Source organism: Anser brachyrhynchus (genome assembly GCF_964034855.1).
Source record: "Anser brachyrhynchus genome assembly, chromosome: 20".
NCBI lineage: Eukaryota > Metazoa > Chordata > Aves > Anseriformes > Anatidae > Anser > Anser brachyrhynchus.
Window position 1 is genome coordinate 12,069,087 of NC_137713.1, and position 18,785 is coordinate 12,087,871.

At 45.2% G+C, this 18,785-nt stretch overlaps 1 protein-coding gene across 2 annotated transcripts in view; it reads right to left on the bottom strand.

Annotated features, from left to right (window-relative positions):
- Window positions 1-324: 324 nt before the first annotated feature.
- BAZ1B (bromodomain adjacent to zinc finger domain 1B) overlaps window positions 325-18,785 on the bottom strand; it is a 52,675-nt gene continuing 34,214 nt past the window's right edge. Inside the window, exons 11-20 of one of the 2 annotated variants that reach the window (XM_080563378.1) lie at window positions 17,350-17,448; window positions 16,769-16,946; window positions 15,562-15,747; window positions 11,164-11,311; window positions 9,415-9,562; window positions 7,475-7,593; window positions 4,930-5,081; window positions 3,168-3,271; window positions 2,251-2,567; window positions 325-647 (exon numbers count right to left, since the gene is read on the bottom strand). In XM_080563378.1, the coding sequence (XP_080419504.1) occupies window positions 541-647; window positions 2,251-2,567; window positions 3,168-3,271; window positions 4,930-5,081; window positions 7,475-7,593; window positions 9,415-9,562; window positions 11,164-11,311; window positions 15,562-15,747; window positions 16,769-16,946; window positions 17,350-17,448 (1,558 nt within the window). In that variant the 3' untranslated portion in view covers window positions 325-540. Of the gene's footprint in view, window positions 2,568-3,167; window positions 3,272-4,929; window positions 5,082-7,474; window positions 7,594-9,414; window positions 9,563-11,163; window positions 11,312-15,561; window positions 15,748-16,768; window positions 16,947-17,349; window positions 17,449-18,785 lie in introns of both variants that reach the window. The other variant, XM_080563377.1, reaches the window with a different exon arrangement.

An 18,785-nucleotide genomic window follows, 5' to 3' on the forward strand; every position in this document is an offset into this window, starting at 1 on the left:
AGCCCCATCACAAAGATGGTAACAGCAGCACAACCCACCTGTCCGAGCAGGTACACCACCTGGACTAGAGGGGCACAGCCCAGGCGGTGGTATAACCAAATGTGAGCAGAGCTCAGCCTAGAAGATGGTTCTCCAGAGTTGTAAGCTGACCCAACCCAGACTCAGTGCTCCTTTGATCCTTTTCTCTGTGCCTCCCTTTTCCCTCCAGAATTAAGACAGCTGTATCACTTCTGATGCGGGCTCTGGGGAAAGCAGAGCTCTGTGGAACATGAGATGTCTTAGTCTTGCACAGAGGGCACCTACAAAGGACTTGAAGCAAGCCAATTTTACAAACACAAGTACATAATGTTTATTTTTTAACTTTCCAATTTATTACAAGTACAGCCCTTAGCAGAACCCCCCTCCCGCCACAAATGACATTTATTTTTAAAAAACATACAGTTCCAAAGGTTTCACTGTGTGGGACCTGCAGAAAATGTTCTCTATTAACAGGACAAAACATAGCCTCTGAAGGGGACGTGCGAAATACAAACGTCAGTGCTATTCTGTGGGGCGTGGAGCTGAGGCTGGGGAGAGGGGAAGAGGGAAGTGGCTGGAAACCTGTCTAGTCTCGACAGCCATCAACAGTCCAGAACTGAAACAAATACCTGTTAATAAAAAAGTTCACAAAACTAGGCTGCAATTTTTTAATCGAGGATCTCAAATTTATTCTCAAATCACAGGAGCTGCAACAGCTGCTTTTGTTTTTCCGTGTTACAAAACCAGTATAGAACAGCACTGTGACTAGTTTGTTCTAAACTGAAGAATTCTATAATAAAAAGTTCAAGCCTTAATTGTATGATCAAAACCTGTAATGATGGAGAGGGAGAGGTGATTAAAGAACGTTCTTTTCTTAGAGAAAAGTCAGTATCTCAAGTGGCAGAACCCACCGCTGGGGCCATGGCAGAGCAGCCTCCCAGCAGGACAGAGCTTCCCCACTGGTCAGCCTGTGCGGGACGGTCCTCATGGTGCTGGGGGAGTGCGAGAGAGGTGAGCTAGGGAAGGCGTTACTCCAAAAGGAGATGAGAGCATGGCTAGAGAGGGACTGGGAAACCCCCACCAAGTCCCCCAGTGTAACTCCAGCTACTGATAGGAAAATGAGTTTTCAGAGGGGGGAAAATATACAGCAAACACAATTTGATATAAACTGTACATGTGCCAAAGCAAGACAACAGTATCTTACAGGTGTTCTTTATACAAGATCACAGCTAGAAACAAGCCACTTTTAATAACTAGAAAATTATTTTAAAAAGTTACACAGAACATGTTTCTGCTGCTCCCCTTGCCCTGGAGCGCCCTACAGGGTGTGCAGAAAGACATGCTCTCTGGTATACTTCTGGCACTAGGTTCATCCAAAGGGCTACATGATTGTGTGCTGTTCAAGGTGAGCAGGGAAACCAACTGACTATTCTCTGCCACTTATGTGTGGAGAGCTGATCTCAGAAGAACTCTTCAGAGCACAACCTCCAGAGATTGCTCCCCAAGGGTGGGGGGGTGGGGTGGGGGGGAAGCAAGAGCACCTTGAAGCCAATTGTATTAGGATGCTGGTGAAAGCTGTGTCTCTATAAATGTAAGTGCTTGCTCGCCCTACACAACCCTTCATTGGGGGCTCAAAAATTAATACCATATAAATATATACATACAAGAACTAGCAGCCCATTGGCCTGATCGCACCCAGTCCATCTGTGAAGCAGTATGATCCCTCCCTGCACCAGCTCAAGGCTGGTGTCACATCACAGGCAGCAGACAGCAGAGGTTCCACCACGCTCCAGTGCTGGCTGCTTGCAGAGTGGAGGAAGTGGCTCGTTCCAAGAAAGCCAACGGCGCCCAAGCTGGAGTAGGCTTCACGCGCCCCTGCCCCGCCAGGCTTTGGCCAGGCCTTCCCCTTGCCCTCCCACCTTCCCCTCCTAGCAGGACAGACATGTATGAGCTTTGTGTATTTTGCAGGAAGCAGTTAAGTCATCTCTGCTCACTCAATGGATGACCAAATATTTGAGGAAATTGCAGAAAAAATAAAGTTAGGACGGGCCAAAGGAAAGGCTGTATTAATAGAGAAGTGCCTGCTGCTTCCTAACTCCCTTTAGACAACCCATCCTGCTGCCCAGCAGCACCAGAAGGCCTGCTCCAGCTCTGGCTCTCCCCCTAGTCCCCCCCCCATCCCTCATTTCTTCCTTTTCCGCCCCCGGGAATGTTCAAGGGGCTCTGACTCACTGTCGCCTTCCTGCTCCTCCAGTCCCTGGCACCTGGCAGAGAGCTTCTTACGTTTCCTGCGTGCATACGTGTGGCCAGGAAGGTGCTTGTGCACCATGTCGATCAAACATTGTTCTGTCTTCTCCAGGCAGGACAGTACGTGACTCCCATTCTGGTTGTAGCGCTCGGCATTGGAGAACACCTGTTTGATGTCAGAGAGGAACTCCTGCACCGAGCGGTAACTGCCACAAGAGCACTTGCTCTGCATAGTCTGGAAGTCCATAGGGTTGCTGATGACCTCAAAGTAATCTTCGGCTTCTTCTGTGGTCACTGGCTCCCTGACGAACGAAGAGCCACAAAGATAGGAGGAAAATGACAGGCCCTGGCACTGCGCAGCGCAGAGCTGTGGAGGTGTGAACCACCCCCACCCCCTCTGCTGAGCAGCAGCCCCAACCTACACCCCCTGCAGTGCCATAGGCAAACCCACGAACCTCAACAGTGCTACAGTGTTAGCCCTGTGCTGGCTGCAGTGCTGAAGACAGGAATGACAGCAGCTCATCCTTCTGCCCAGAGTGCTGGCCTATAGGGACTGGTACATGGCAGGTAGGGCTGTTTTGTCTCAGTCAAGCCTCCTACAGAGCACCTGCAAATCCTGGGGGCTGCAGAAAGCACCGATCCCATCCTCCCCTCTCTGGCTCATGGCCTACCACCCTCTGTTATACCACCTCAGAAGGGCCCCAGGTCTTCAGTCCAGCAGAGGACTGAGAGCATGGTGGTTTCTACTGGAGCAGATTCACTCCGACCTGTAACTTGCTTTTGAAACCCAGGTCTCACAACCAGCAAATGGATCCAGCAGGACTGCAGCATGGCCATCCCACACCTACACACAGCCCAGGTACAGTCCTGTGCACGTGGAGGAGGAAGCCACCTGCCCTCACCTGAAGGGCCAGCTGAAGCGGTATTTGATCAACTTGCTGAGGATTTCCTCACACTTCTGCAACTCAAGGCTTTGGCGACGTGTCGTCTTCTTTGTTTGAAGGACCTGCCCACACAAAGGAGGGATGCTGTTAAAAGGAGGGGAACGACCATGGGCTGTAGTATTCATTAAACAGTTTCTAGGCCAAAGAAGCTGGTTCTTAGCAGACCTTTTCAATTCTCTTGCTTACAAGCCAGTGTCTCTCAGGGTGGGGATATGCAATACTGCTGCAGAAAAACAGCTCAGCTCTTTCAGACGCAGACGTCTTCTACAATAATCGAGAGGCAAACTGCTCTGCTGCAGGACCTTTCATGGTAACAGCCAAGACACATGGTGGCAGCTTGAGTTACAGAATGGGAGCCCCATCCATAAGCTCTGATGGGAATAGCTCACAGGCTGCCTGTATTTTCTCCTGGCACAGCAAGCTTTTTCAAGATAGGTTTAAAAACAACAGGGTCAAAGGAAGCAGCCAAATAATATGGACAGCAAATGGAGAGTGTAAATTCCCTCTCTGAGCCCTTGGTGGACAGCATGTGAGAGGCAGAGGGGGAAGGCACTTGTGCTGCTGTACTGAGGGCCAATTCCAGAGCCTACTCTGCCATTTTAAATACCAAAGAGCAGCTGATACCTCAAGTGCTGCTGTCCGGTACAGAGGCAGAACACAAGGTCAGCTATTTGCCCACAAATCTGTAGGTCAGCCACCAGCACAGGGACATCTCCTCAGCTCTGACCATACACAGCTCATGAGGCATTGCTCTGCTTAGGGTACATCAGAAGGCTCCACAACACAGGGAGCCATTCCTGAGAACGCTTTGGTCTCTTTCCAGGACAAACAGTAAGTGAAAGAGCCCTAGTCAGAGTTCCTGACCCAGCTGTTCCAGTAAGATTTTTCCCACTTGAACATCTCTCCAAGCAGGCTGTGGCAGTCCATGCTGGGCTTGCTGGTTTGGTTGCCCTCCAATCTATAACAAACACCAGCTAAAAAGATGCTGCAGATCAGCGCAACCAGCCCACCCACACCCAGCACAAGAAGCTGTGAGCCCAAAGAGCACAATCAAGACCACTCGAGAGGAGTGACAGGATACAGCCGCAGCAGTGCTGCTCAGCAGACAGATGGCAGAAGCTAGTGACGTGGCCCACGGGGCTAGAGTATCCTCACATATCCCCTGTGGTGCATCCCTCCTCAGGACAAACAGGACAGTATGCGGCAGCTCCACCCCAACTAGCACACACGCACAAGATTGCTCAGGAGCAGAAGGTTTTATTCTTCAAATGTCAAGTGAAACCTAAGCCAGCCAAATTATGTCCTGGAGGTTGGGGAGTGACCATACGGACAACAACTGCCAGAAAATGGCCAAGGCCAGGGAGTGAGGGTCCTACATTGCTGGCATTCTCTGAACATGCAGGACCCCCTTCAGTCCCCCCATCTCTCTGTAGAGACATATGGATACTATTTAAAACCCTTTAACAAGCTGCAGGCTGCCTGCTAATCAAGGAGGGACAATGCGTGGAAGCGGCTGGGGAAAGATGTCTGGCATATCTCTGCTCTGTTTGCACCGGGCCCTTAAGGATATGCCTCCTTTGTTAACCCGCCTCCAGCCCAGCACGGGTTACACAATACAATTCAGGGTATTTCTTTGGGAAGGGGAGGGGAGGAAGTGTGACACCTGTTTCGTTTATAACTCATGATGTGAGCAGCCCCCAGGGAGCAATTTGGCTCTTACCAGCTCATCAATGTCTGCGCCGTTGACAGGTGCAGCCCGCTGCTGGGGTCCCCTGGCAGGGTGCAGCGACTGCTTCTTCCTTTGGTGCCTTCCCTGCCTCGAGGAGTACATGGCTGTGCTCTGCTTGCCCCGGGCGGCCTTTCTGGGTCTCACTGAAACACATAAGCCATGGGCTTAGAGGAATGGGTTAACCTGGAAGCAGAGATCACAAGCCTTTTCCCCAGACATACACACCAGGTGTAACTCAGCACAGAGGAACTACTGAACCCATGGATGAGGGGAATGGCCCAGCTTCTCATCACCATCCTCATCCAGCACATGCCCGTGTCAGCTGTGTTCAGTACCCCTCTTCAGATGAAGTATGCACTTCCTGTCCAAAAAGAGGCCAATGCTGTCTGGCAACAATCTTCTAACTAAGGGTGGTCACACATACCAGCCCTCTGCTTCTGAGGGACATCTGGGGGCTTCCAGCTACTCTGCCACAGGTATGGCTTTGCTTGCTTCCTGCGTGTTGTAAATAGAAAGACCCTCTGCCTGCAGAATTAAGTGCCGAAACCTTGACACATCAAGACTTGAGGGAGGGTGGGAGAAGTAATGCAAGGATAGACAGTTGTTTTAAATATAACTGCAACATCTTTTTTGAAAGCACCGGGTACAGAAACCTGCACAACTGCTCTGGTTTCCTGCTGCCCCCTTGCTCCTCAGCCATTTGTGGATGGGTTCTTTTCCAAACATTTATGAGTGGCCCACACAGTGGGATAAGCCAGTTGCTAAGCCCCCCTGGAAAGTGAACTGTGTGCAGAGGGAGTGTCAAGTTACTGCAGCAGGGAGCTGCTCCACGTGCTGCAAGTGGGAAACAATGGGATTTTATTCCCCAAGACCAGGGCTGCTGCATTATGTCCCACAGTAATGTTCCTGATCGTTTGTTAAGTCTCCCTGTCAGAGCCTTACAATGATGGAAATGCAAGTGTGCTGTTCAACTCCCTTGTCTTATATTTCTCTCATGACCCCTGTGTATCAGGAGAATATTCTGGTTTTCGTCCCCAGCCAAGCTCCTTCCACCTGGTCACAAGTGCTTGAGCAAGCTGCATGCAGCATGCTGTAGCACTTTATCTGCAGCCTCTAATCCAGCCCTGTCCAATAAATCATCTTGCCAGGCTCCCACCGCAGAGTAAGTGTGCGTCAGGGCAGTGGGACGTCTGCCTGCTGTCACTCCTGCTTGTGTGTCAAGCAGGAGGCACGTGTTAGATGTCTGACAATCCAACATTCTAAGTTATATCCCTCAGGATAAACGCCACATGGATTAATGGGACTTCTCTATTAAAACAAAAGTTTTCCACAGTGACCTTTCCATGTCAATGCTCTTTAAAACCAGGAGTTGCATTTAGTGCTTTATTTTTAGTGACTGTAACTCTTCCGCTATTGTTTGGAAACCTTGGCTTTGCTCCTGACTTGGCCATGCAACATGGACTGAACACGCTCCAAGTGTGGACACAGATACACCACAGAACAACAAGCAGCATACATAGCTAGGGTATCAGTGAACATCCCTGAAACTAGAATGAAGCAGGGGAATCAAGACTGATAGACACAGATGGAAACCCTTGAAAGAACACGGGATAAGCCTTTGGGTCCCAGTCTCTGAATTTCACCATCTGCCCTGGTTAAGACAGTCTGAAGCTAATTTTATGTTAGTCAAGGACATTTTGACTGAAAGCAAATGCTGGCAGTACACCATTCCAACACCGAGCTTTTCAGTGTACCAAGTTGCCCAAATGAGACAGAGTCAAACTCCCTTAAAAACAAAGTGGATACACTCACTAATAAGTGGTAAGTGATCACACTGTACACCGGAATAGAGAAGTAGTCACTGAGGAGTCTAGAAAATGCTATTCTATTCCATTCAGCTGCCCAGGAACGAGCTAGCATGCATCCTGAGTGGCCTCTGTATGCAACTAACAGGTGCTGGCAGTTCAGGCCACACTACACCTTCAATACTGTGCCTTCCCAGTGGAATGGATAGATGAAGTACTGGTCTTACTACTTGAAAAGGGCACCTTGCCACTAGAAATCCTGCATTTAAGAGGTTACAACCTGGTGGAAAAGGAAAAAGTAAGGAGAGGGAGCTGTGGTTAAAACTTGAGGAGAACCTACTAACAGTGTTCAGTTTAGCAAAAAGCTCTCTAGGCACAGACCGTCAGTACCAGTAACAGATAATGCCATTTAACCCTTCCCTGCTGCAGCCTCTGCTGACTGCCAGGTAGTGTATTATTAGCAGTGTTCCCAGGGAAGCAACCAACAGTGAGCAAGAGCTCACTACAGTTTAAATCTCTAAGTGCTGTCTTTGTACAAAGGGAAAAGAGCTACTTCCAGCTCCCCAGGTAACATACAACACAACCACAGCCTTCCTTGTGAAATCTCCCCATTTTCCAAGAACCTGTTCTGTATGAGGAGAAGTACAAGTCTGAAATTGGACTAATTTTTTGGACACTGAAGGCAGAGTCTTAACATTTTCTGTTACTTTCCTGCATGGTCAAAGCCTTACGTTTCAGTCCAGCAACTTCGTAATCTTCTTCCTCTTCTTCTTCTTCCTCAGCATCTTGTTCATCAGAAGCTTCCTCACCTTCTTCACTTTCATCTTCACCACAATCCTCTGTGTAGTTCCTAGAGCAAAGCAAGTAACACATATTTGTTGTACCAGAACCTGGTGTGAGAAGCCCTGGGCCTTCTGTACTGTTTGTTCACACACAGACTTGCTGACCAACTCAATGTGTAAAATAAAATTCAGACTCAAACTGAAGCAATCTACTGTATTTCCTAGAGTATCAAGCTGTAGCTACAGCTAAAAGGGCACTTCCCAGACTACAATCTGAACATCTGGGCTCACAATTCCCGGCAGATAAATCTGTGTATTCCTTCCCCCATCCCAGGCACCTTGACCACTTGACAAAGTATTTTTGATACTGACTGCTATGCACTTACTTTTCCCTGAGAGGAAGTGCTGCTGTTTTACACAGGTCTGCCTGCAGGCCTGGCCTAAGGAATTTCAGATTTTTTATGTTGTTCCTGCTGGAATATTTCCCCACCATCACCTTTCATTGTCATGCTACTTGCATGTGCACTATAGGAAACAGACCTTGATTAGTGCTATTCATAGCTAAGCTTATTACTGAGCAGATCATCAGTTCAGGCTTCTCATGTGCTGATGTCAAAAGCCACAAAGACTCTGCCCAGGAGTTCCAATTTTCTGCAAGTGTTTGTTAAAGCATTTAAACCGTAACAAAAAGTAGCATGCATAGGCAGAAGGGGACAAAGGCAAAGCTATTGTGGGAATCTCAGTCCTCCGGAGAAAGAGGATCTTGAGCAGTAAATGGAATAAGAATTAGCTCCCACAGGAGCAAAAGCAGGGCAAAAGTCTTTGCAGGCCAGTATTTTTTTCCTGCCTCAGCTAGGAATAGCAGAAAGCAGATAACAAGACAGGTGTTGCTCCACCTGATGGCTGTCATCCAGGAGCCAAGCAGCTTGCAGGTGACTCCACCACATCAAAGTAACTATGATCTCAGGCTAGAACAGCTGCATTAAGGCCCTGTAATTTTTGTACTAGTCTGATGAACTCTTAAATGGTGCCCAGGGAGCTAAGTAATACTTTCAAAGCTGTGCACCACCTGCACACTACAAGCTAGTATTCCTCTTATTGTGCTGCCACTTTGTAAGGGAGAATCAGTTGACTGCTTATGCATCAGGTGTCATTTGATAGCCTCATCTTGCTGACAAGCATATAGGTGCAGCACAGAGTCACAATTAGCTTACTTTGTAAGCAAAAAAAATACATTTTGCATACAGTTAACTTTCAGCCTGCAATTCACAAAACAATTCAACCCCTTGCTGTCAGCGGGCAACTACTCAATTCTGCTGCATAGAACAATTTCGATTCCTCCTCAAATCATGTTCTCTCTGAAGTCAATAAGGGCTCTTGCCTTAAGGTGCCAATGTTCATCAGGTCCAGAAAACTGACAAGGTGGCATTTCAGAGTCTGATTTTTAGTCACCCAGTAGGGTTTGAGCTGCAGCCTGGAATAATGTCTGCTTTAATTAGACAAGGCCACAAGAGTAACTTAGCTCAGGGGACTACAGAGCTGTAGCACTACCAACTATACTCCCACGTAAAAGTAACCCAACAAGTTGCTCAGTCAAACAAAGCAACAGTCTTTATTGCGTAGAATCTTGGTTCATGTTTTGTGCATGCTTCCACTGCCACACTGAAGTTACTTATTAAAATGACCGAAGTTGTCACGGGTCGGTACAACACAGGTGTGCTAAAGTTACAGCCTGAAAAAATTGCTTTTCTATTGTTCCAGTGCTATTGAATTAACTTGACTATTTCGATCCTTTTAAAGAGGCTGTTAAAGGCTTTTTGTGTTATCTTGTGAAAGCATGGCTAGAACTCTGCATCAATGGTAGCAGGAAGGAAAGGAGCGCCACTTACCTGCCCCGTGAACCGCGCCTGGCAGTGGAAGGCTGACAAGCTGGGCACTGCCATTCACCATCTGGTATCTCATAGAGTGCCGGTCTCAGACAGAACAGGTGGAAGGCTTTGTTACACTCATCGCACAGGATCAGCTTGTCATCCTCACCTAGGAGAGTGTAACTTACTTGTAACCGAGCGTCACAGCCTTGCTCAACCTGTGATGCAGAAACTGCCACAGGGCTAGAGATCAGAAAGCAAGAGAAAGACACAAAATGCCCTCTGATGACAGGGACCCTTCCTCTCAGTTTCCACACTGCAGTGGAAACAAGCAGCATTTGAATTAAATACAACAATGTAAAGTCCCTCAACTCAAATGAAATCTTTGCAGGGCAAAGGCAGAAACCTGCCAAATATGTTCCACCCAGACTAAATCCCAAACCAAACACAGGGAAAGAATTATGCTGCAGAGATGCCCAAGAGCCTAGCAAGAAGCTAGGAACATAACCGTTCTTATTCTAGCCTCAATCTGATCGACTTGCACAGCATCTTCTTTCTACTTAAGGCAGCAAGCCCACAGGGAAAAAAAAAGTGTATGCAGCAGAACTAGCTTCTCTGTGCTTCTCTATGATGCAGGGAAACAGGAACGTAGTCCTGAGCCAGTTATTTCATTTACTGAGAAAAAAAAAAAATAATAATAATGCAGAGAGCTTGACAGCATGTCTCTAACATCCTGGTTTTCAAGCTCTGTGAAACTCTAGTCTGTTAGTCTCAGGTAAGCCCCCCCTTACATCTGCCTAGACCCCCCTTCTCAGCAGCAGACAGGACAGTTAACGCATTGGTTTGGAAGAGGCCCTGTAGTGAAGAAGGACATTGCACCAATTTATCTCTTATTTCTTCAGAGACGGACAGCATAGCTTTTTGGTAAACAGAAGTGGCCTAGCATTCCCCCAGGGGTCTGTCTGCTGCTAGTGTTTCAGCAAATACAGAATGACACAAAAAGCACACGATGAGGCAGAAGGTGCTACCAAGCTCTTTTCTCCAAGCTTCCATGAAAAGGAGGTTATGGCAGAACAATTACTAGTACTCCACTACTGGTGACACCCTCCCTAGCTTTCCCCTCCACCTGCAGGACTCTAAAGCCCTTCATCATGTCAGGCACACAGAGAAGATGGTCTCTTGTCACCTGTTCGGGTACTTCCCCAGCCTTACCAGAGCAGCAGCCAAAGGCAGATAGATTCATTTCTCTGCTCTCACACAAGAGACATTTTGCTTCTTCTAGCTCAGCAAGCAGTTCTACTTCCACTCTAGCCTCAAACTAGCACCATTCCACTTCTCTCTCCTATTGAGTTACAAAGCACATTAATCTTCCTAACCTCTTCTTGCTTGTTCCTTCTGTAAGAGATAGGAATAACTGACAAGGCTCAGAGACCCACGGACCATTCCAACTCAAAAATTAAACAGGGAAATGGACAGTGGCACAAAAGTTCCCAGAAGTATTTGGAGATGACTTGTGTCCAAGTACCGTAAATATTCAGGGAATAGCAGCTCTGCAATGTTCTGCAAGACTTTTTACTGGTTTCGTAAGAATGGTTTATTGGAGTCAGGGTCAAATGCTTCTGTGAGATCAATGCTTCTGTGTAAATCCTCATTTTTAAAACTCAGAATACAGCCAAAGCAAGTGACAACAACATGGGCATGTTGCCTAAGCAGGGCATGGAGAGGTGTCAGCGTCCGACTGTTACGCAGGCGGGGGGCAGGAATGCATACCTTTTTTGCGACACACTTTGCATCTGGCATTCTCTGCCGACATATCCCACTTGATACAGGCATCCAGCATCCCGAGCAGCACATGCATACGGGAGAAGGTCTGGGCCTCACGGATTGCTGTCTTCCACTTCTCCATGGCTGAAGCAACCTGCAGACAGACCTAACAACTTACAACGAAGCACACAGACACACCTCACTACAGTCTGAAGATGTTTTTAATATCCTTTATCTGGGGCCCTTAATAACCAAAACTCAACTTTATACTTCTTTCCTTCTCTACAGCCTCTGCAGTCCTATTTGTGGTTCATCTATAATCAGCCTTACTGGATTAGACAATTTGTTCATAGTAGTACAGCCTTTCTGCAGTTTATGGCCAAGATGAAACAACCTACGTGAACTGCACCAAATTCTTATTCTGAAAGTCTAACCCAAATAATCAGCAAACTAAGAAATTAAAAAGCAGAAATCTAGCACTGTAAAATGTGGGATGAAAGTCAGTAGACAGCTGGCAGCACCACTTGAGCGTGGTGGATTGGAGCAGCCTGTACTGCCCTCCAGTGGATACCGCAGAGAGGCTCGAGCCCATCAGCAAGATCCACCGCTTGGTCCTCTGAGCTGCTCAGCTGGGAAAGCGGACTGTGATAGAAACTGCTACCAGATTTGACAGCCCCAAATATGAAAACAGCACCTTTCCTTAGACAACATGACCTCAGCACAAGTGAAATCCCATAACTGTCTGCAAGCGAGGATGAGAGCGTTAAATCTGAGATTTACACCTAGTCTGCACATAGCAAGCTTCATATGAAACCTCAAACTCAGCTCTGAAGGTTTAGAAAAAAAACATTACGGTGGACCGGAAATGCACCAGAACAGAGAAGTAATCCAGAGCCACTGCATGTTCAACTCAAATATTAATCCTCTGCTTTTTAACAATGAGGTGATGGCCTAGACATGACAGGGACATAATAGGACTCAAGTTAGCATTCTAACACAGGAGAATGAAAAAACAAACACTGAAGTGTCAGATGGGAAAAACTAAACTCTGCAGCTGACAGCAATTTGGGAGCCAAACAAAACCCAGGAATTTTGCAGAGTTGCACATTCTCCTCCCACTGAATTTGAGGAAGCGCAGTGTATATTAGATGTTTGGAAAAACAAACTGTTCTAATAAGCCAACATCCTTGCTGCCATTGCTAGTGTAGAACCTGGAGCCCAAGACATTCAAGACAAATGGAAACCTCCATAGCCTGCTGTGGCCGATTACACAGTGCTGTGCTATTTCTTTGCAGAACATTGTTGAGGTGCTTCACATACTGTGTAATTGATTTTCCAAGTAACTGTTCCATGGGTTTTGCTCTTAACATACTGGGTAACTGCTGGGCCAAGATAAATCTGCAAAAGCTGTTGGCACATTTTGCTTAGATTTCTCTCCCCAGGCCTACGGAATTTAACAGATTTTCAGCCTTGCTTCCCAAGCATCATGAGACTCAGGCATTTTAGCAGTACCATTATCAAGGGAGTTCAAATTGCCAAGTAGGCAAAACAGGAGACTGAAACAAGTTACTTAAATAACCTCCCAGCTGGAAGGGAGTGTTCTAGCACAGAAAACAAAAGCAAAACAAAACAAACAACAACAACAAACTACCAGAGGCAGCCTCAGTCACATTTCGACTTGAGAGTGACAGAAAATGTCTACTTTGGTAAAGCTAGGAAGCCTCTCATCTGGTACCCTAAGACAGTAAGAGAGAAATCCCTCTGAACAGCTGACACCACAAATGCTTGGTTGTGAAGCTGCTCTGAGATCTTGTCTGCCATCAGGGCCTGGGGCACTCCAGTGATACAGGTGAAAAGTGCTCCCCAGCCCGCTCCTTTGTGAACATTCCCAACCAGCAAGCAGCAGGGGTGGATAACCTACCCATGTTCTCATTACGCTTAGGCAGTTGTACTCATGACACACTGCAACAGTTCCCTTTGCTAATTCCCTGTCCTTTTGTAGGGCAGTGCGGAGTGCTACCACCTCCTGACGTGGGAACATTTGCACAGACTCGGAGGCAAAAGATAGATTTTCAGAAACTGCCATAAGCCAGGTCTACATTGCAATCTTTCACCACTCAGCAGTGGTGCTCTCTAGCTACGTAGCCGAGCCAGCAGGAACCCTTAGTATAGACAATTACGTCAGCAAACGGGTGCCTGTTAAGCCATAACTTGCTTCTCACAGGGAAAATGAGACAGAACGATGCCACAAGACTGCAATTTCTCTGGTGTAGTCAGCAAGCACACTAAGGTTTTTCCAGTACAGCCATACTATATTTTATCCACCGTGTACTCTCAGTGCAATTCTGGCTCTAAAAGACTTTGGAATTATTGTCCTGTACAGGAGATTTGTTTTTAAAAGCCTACCAGTCAGGCTTCTTCAACAGATAACTGCCTCTAAGATCTGGGCTGCTCTTTTAAGGTCATGTATAACGGTTTTCTGCAATGGCAAAAAGAAAGCTTATTCCATATAATCTGAGGTAAGGAAACAAACAAACAAGTTGAACATTCCCTGTGCAACCATAATTGTCTAGGAAACTCTGAGCCAGTTAAAGAAGTCACTGCACTACGTAAACGTTCCAGAGACATCAGCACAACACAAAAGCCAGTGCTCCAGAGGGGGATCTGCAACACCACACACTTGGGCTGGCAATACTGAAATCTATGCCATGCTGCTATAAGGCTGAGTTGTATAACAAAGTATGCAGCCACATTAGACAAATTGGGTAATACTAGAAAAAGTAGCAAGTTATTTTGAATTTAAGTCCTGCAATATTCAGAAATCCTACTGTTCTAGCTGGTTTTCAGATGAAGAAATTACTAATCAGTACGTTTCAGTCATACAGAGCATTTTGTCTAACCAGGCTACCGTAGCTGGAAATTATGAAATTGCTAAAGTGAAGCAAATTACAGAGACCTGGCCTTGCTACAAAGAATGATGCTCTGCAACCACATCGTCAAGTAAGAGCGCAAATTCCTAAGGTAGAATGGAGAAACTAATCAAACACTCATGATTAAAACCGACCAATTTTCTGACAAATAAGAACTCAGGTTTGAAGTCTAACATAGCTTTAGTATTAGAAGGGAAGTGACAAGGGCTCAAATACAGAACATGGCTGAATTACTATCCATTTAGATATTGTAGTAAATCTGATGCTACCCTTGAAGTACACCCTACACATATAACCCTTACAGTTACAGCTGTAAGACACCTGAGAGTAAAGCACAATATGGTGTTGCTGTAGATAAAGGAAATGTCATGATCCAGATCCTTTCTGTCCCAGAGGTTACTGATTTTTATAGCTCTGTATCCTGCTGAGGGCTTTCAGGATAGGGTAGCCTCCCATACTCATTATATTAAGGACCTGAAAATTCAACAAAGTTAATAAAATTTGAATACCTCAGTACAGCTGAAGAATGTGAAAATCTCTAGTGCCTATTCAAACATCCTGCTAACACGGCAATGCCACAGCATAACAAAGACGTAATGTTCAAACAAGGGTTCAGCATATGCTGACAAGAGCTTTTAAAACAGAAATAAAAAGAACAACCAACACTAGTCAAGCATCCATCATTTAATTTCAACTTGCTGTTGTTTTCAACCTGCTGTTCCAGTTCTGGTCTTGTCTACTTCTGCTTACGTCTAAGTATCCCCAACACTAGTATCCCTCATAGGATGAAATACCGGTACAGCTCATCTGCCTGAAGGACCCTACCAAAGCCTCTGCAGTTCCCCTCCATGCCTTCTCAGCTTTGATTTGGGAGGCTATGCCTGTACCCCCACAATACCACTTCTCTCACGCAGGCAACATAAAGCTCTTTCACCCAGATGTCCACACAAGTTGCGTGTAGCCCCCAGTTTGGAATCTTCTGTGGGTGTCTCTATACGTAAGACTTGTGCATCTTCTTGCGTAACACTGATATGTACCCGAACCTAACTCCCTCGCAGTCACCAAAACCTCAGCATGTCTCTCTTCCTTTTTATGCAAGAAAGGTGTTAAGCCGCCATCAGTCCTCTCTAATGGATACAACTCCTGCTAAGTTCTCTAAAAATGCTTTGTAATATGCTTTTATTCAAGTATCCAGTTTTTGTGAGGAACTCCCCCCAAAAAGTCAAATACTTGACCCATTTCCTGTTCATAGAGAGAACATTAACTGCAGTTACATATTACGATTTTTACTTTGGTAATACCTTTACTTCTCAAAATAACCAGGGAACATCTGGCCCCATAAACAAACCCATTACACTCTAAACTTGCAATGGGGAGAAGCTGCACGGGATTTAGTACCATATGAAATGTAATACAACTCCTCTTTAAGCAGGAGCACTACAAGACAGAAACAGAGCCCTGAAATGAACAATACCTTAGCTTCTTCTGCCATTTTCTTGTCTTCATCAATCTCCTCAGCCTTGGCAACATAGTCCTCTCCTTGATGTTTCCTTCTTTTCTGCTTGGGGGCCATGAAGCCTTGCAAAAACTTCTTAATAACACCAGCTTGGAGTGCAATCACACACTCTCCAAAATCCTTCAAGCTCTCTAGTGAGTATACCTGATAGAAAGAGCATACAATCGCTTAACAGTTGGACATCACCCTCTGCGCTTTTTTAGGTGGTTTTGTCCTGCAAATGGATATGTGGGATACTTAATGCAGTGTTGCTAATCCCACACCTGCTTATGGAATCAGCATATTACCGCTGCTTCTGCTGGAGTTCACACACAGCATACACACATTCACGTATAGAACGTGAATGCTTATGTCAGTTCAGAAAAAAGCATGATGCTTTGGGGTGTGTGGAGCGGAAGCAATTCTTCCATTCCCTTAGTCACTTCACTTTTCCAATCATTCACTTAACACTGAAGGTCCCATACAGAAAAAGAAGTTTCTGCAGTGACTCAGAATGTAATTTAACAGATTATTAACCATTCCAAGACAGACGCTGTCATCCTTTGGTACAGGAGCATACAGTAGTTGTTAAGACTATGTATTCTACCTATACCCATGATAGGTTTATCATGTCCTAAAGAAACACAACACACCAAGAAATGCTCATGTGATTAAGGCCAAACTAACCAGTACAGAGTCATCCTTTACTTCAATGCACAGTAACTTCCTTGTGCTGACATACCCACCAACAGAATGTCCTTTAACTTCTGGAAGTGGAGCACAAACATTATCCCAAACCTAAAGTGGTCTGAATTTATGAAAATTGCCAAAACAGAAAATTGCTGTCTCAACAAAACATTCTGGCTACAGCTACAAGCAGCTACAAAGAGCTCTGCTAAAGCTCCATAAAGAAGTCCCCCATCAGATGAGGGAAACGGGACAACTTCACAGCTGTGCAGGACACCTACCTTCAAAGTTATAATTCACCTACACCAAACGGACCTCAAGCCAGCAGCTATGTAAACTTGAAACACCAGATAAGAAAGAGAGCATACACATGAAATTTGATTTTCCAGATCCTCTTTTTAAAGGAGAACCAAAGAGTCAAAACCTTCCAGAGATAGTATTAATAGTATGATAGTATGAAGTCAGGTTTGTCTTTCCTAGTACTACTTTGTTCACTCACTCTTGCTTCAAATTCTGGTGTCACATCAACATATCCCAGCCCTCCTTTCTGCAGACGAGTTGCGACCTCAATTAGATCACTTCGGAGGTAGTTCAATAGTTCTTGGTTGCCGTCACAGGATTTGAGGCCCAGGTTCTGTTTCCGAGCCAAATGGATAGAATGTGTGATGTCCTGATACCTGGAAAATCAAGAAAAACCTTTGAATGCATGCAGACCAGTGCCTTGTGAGGGTGCTGGGGCATTCAGTGATCTACATGCTCCACCAGTGCAGAACGTTCTTTGAAAGATGCTTTAAAGCATGTGGCAGTTCTGCTTCTGTGGGTAAAACAGCACTGCCTTTGCTTCCAGTTGCAGGGAACAACTTACAGAGTGACCAAACCTCTTTACAATTTTAAGCTTTGCTTATCAAGTAATATTTGCAATATCATCTAAGAAGGAACAATTCCTCAGTACCCTCCCCTCTTCAGCAGATGCACAATCAAAGCAAAGTGCTGAATGCTGCCCCAGGAATTTAAAACTTGGTATGATAATGATGTGCTTTGACATTGAGAAAAGACACAGAAAAGAAACAATAGGCTCACCTTTTCTCCAAACGCTCCTTTAGCTGACTCTCTCTCACTCCTTGTGGGTGCAGGCAATCTAGCAGCTCATCCAAATCCTTCTGATTGTCACATAGAAACCTGAAAGATACATTACCTGATTTTGGTGCATGTTCTATCTCTGTGGCAACAATTCCTTCTTTTAAACAGTTCACAAATATCAGTAGACAGGAATGACAATTAACCTATATCAAACCCCATGGAGCAAGGTGAAAAACTTCCAGTAATGCTGGCATAAGCATTCTGACTAACAGAGGCCTCATTTCAAGGTTCCCAAATGTAGCTAATTCCAGAGTAACAAAAACAATAACACAGAACTGATTCGTAGAGTTTTTTTCCCTGCATTAAGTTTATTCAGACATTGGCATCTGAATTTAGTCATCTACCCCAGGGATTAGATTCACTAAATTGCAGTCAGTTTAAGTCATCTGAATGTCATTTTTGATGCACTAGAAAAGATTAACATGCTATGTACTGCATAGTATGGCAATTTAATCATTCTTTCTGCAGAGCCTTCAACTTATGTCATTAACCCAAGAAGTCCCTAGATTAAAAAAAGGGTATGTCAGCTTATACCATGACTGCTGATGTTACAGATCTGAGACTATGAAGGCTATGCCCTCTGCAAGTGTAGATCTCCTTCCTAAGAAACCTGCATTAACTTGAAAGCTTAAATATAGTACGTGAAAACTATATTCATTAGCTTTAAACCTTTTTGCTCAGAAAGTCCTTCAGGAGAGCAATGTTAATCTGCAGTTAGCTGAATCTAATAGGGCTACACTTATGCAGTTCTCTACACGAGGCATTTTCAGCAATTCCAGAGTACAACCAAAACACTAGTTTTAATGCTGGTTGGTAGATTTAAAATAGCTTTGAGACAACCTGAAACTCTGTGTCTTTTTTCTTTTTTTCCCTTCAACACTTTTCTGTGATGTCATGGAGCGTTCTCACCTCAGACATGCATGTGTGCTGGACAGAGGTGGGAGAATTAGTATACAATCTGAGCTGCAAAGCTCATTTACAGAAAATATGGTTAATTATGCATCTAATAGATGATCAGTAGTTTAAAAAGGGATCTGAATGAATAGCAAAGTCAACCTTAAATGGAAACAACTGCAAAGGATCACTATGTGATCCTTACCAGACACAGAGAAGACTCCGGTTCTAATTTTTCTTCTTGGGCACAAGCTCAGATGAACCAAGCAACAACTAGAGAAGGATGCTGTCCTGGTTCTTGTAGAATAACAGTATCCGCAATAGTTTCTTTTTCTGGCAGAAATACTTACTAAATACTGTATCTGAAACAAAAATATTTTGGAGTTCTAGCATGCTCATATTAGGGTAATGGCCTGACAACCTGCATTTCTTTAGTAAATTAATCACTCTAATAAAATACAAGATTGATTGTTTAAAAATGG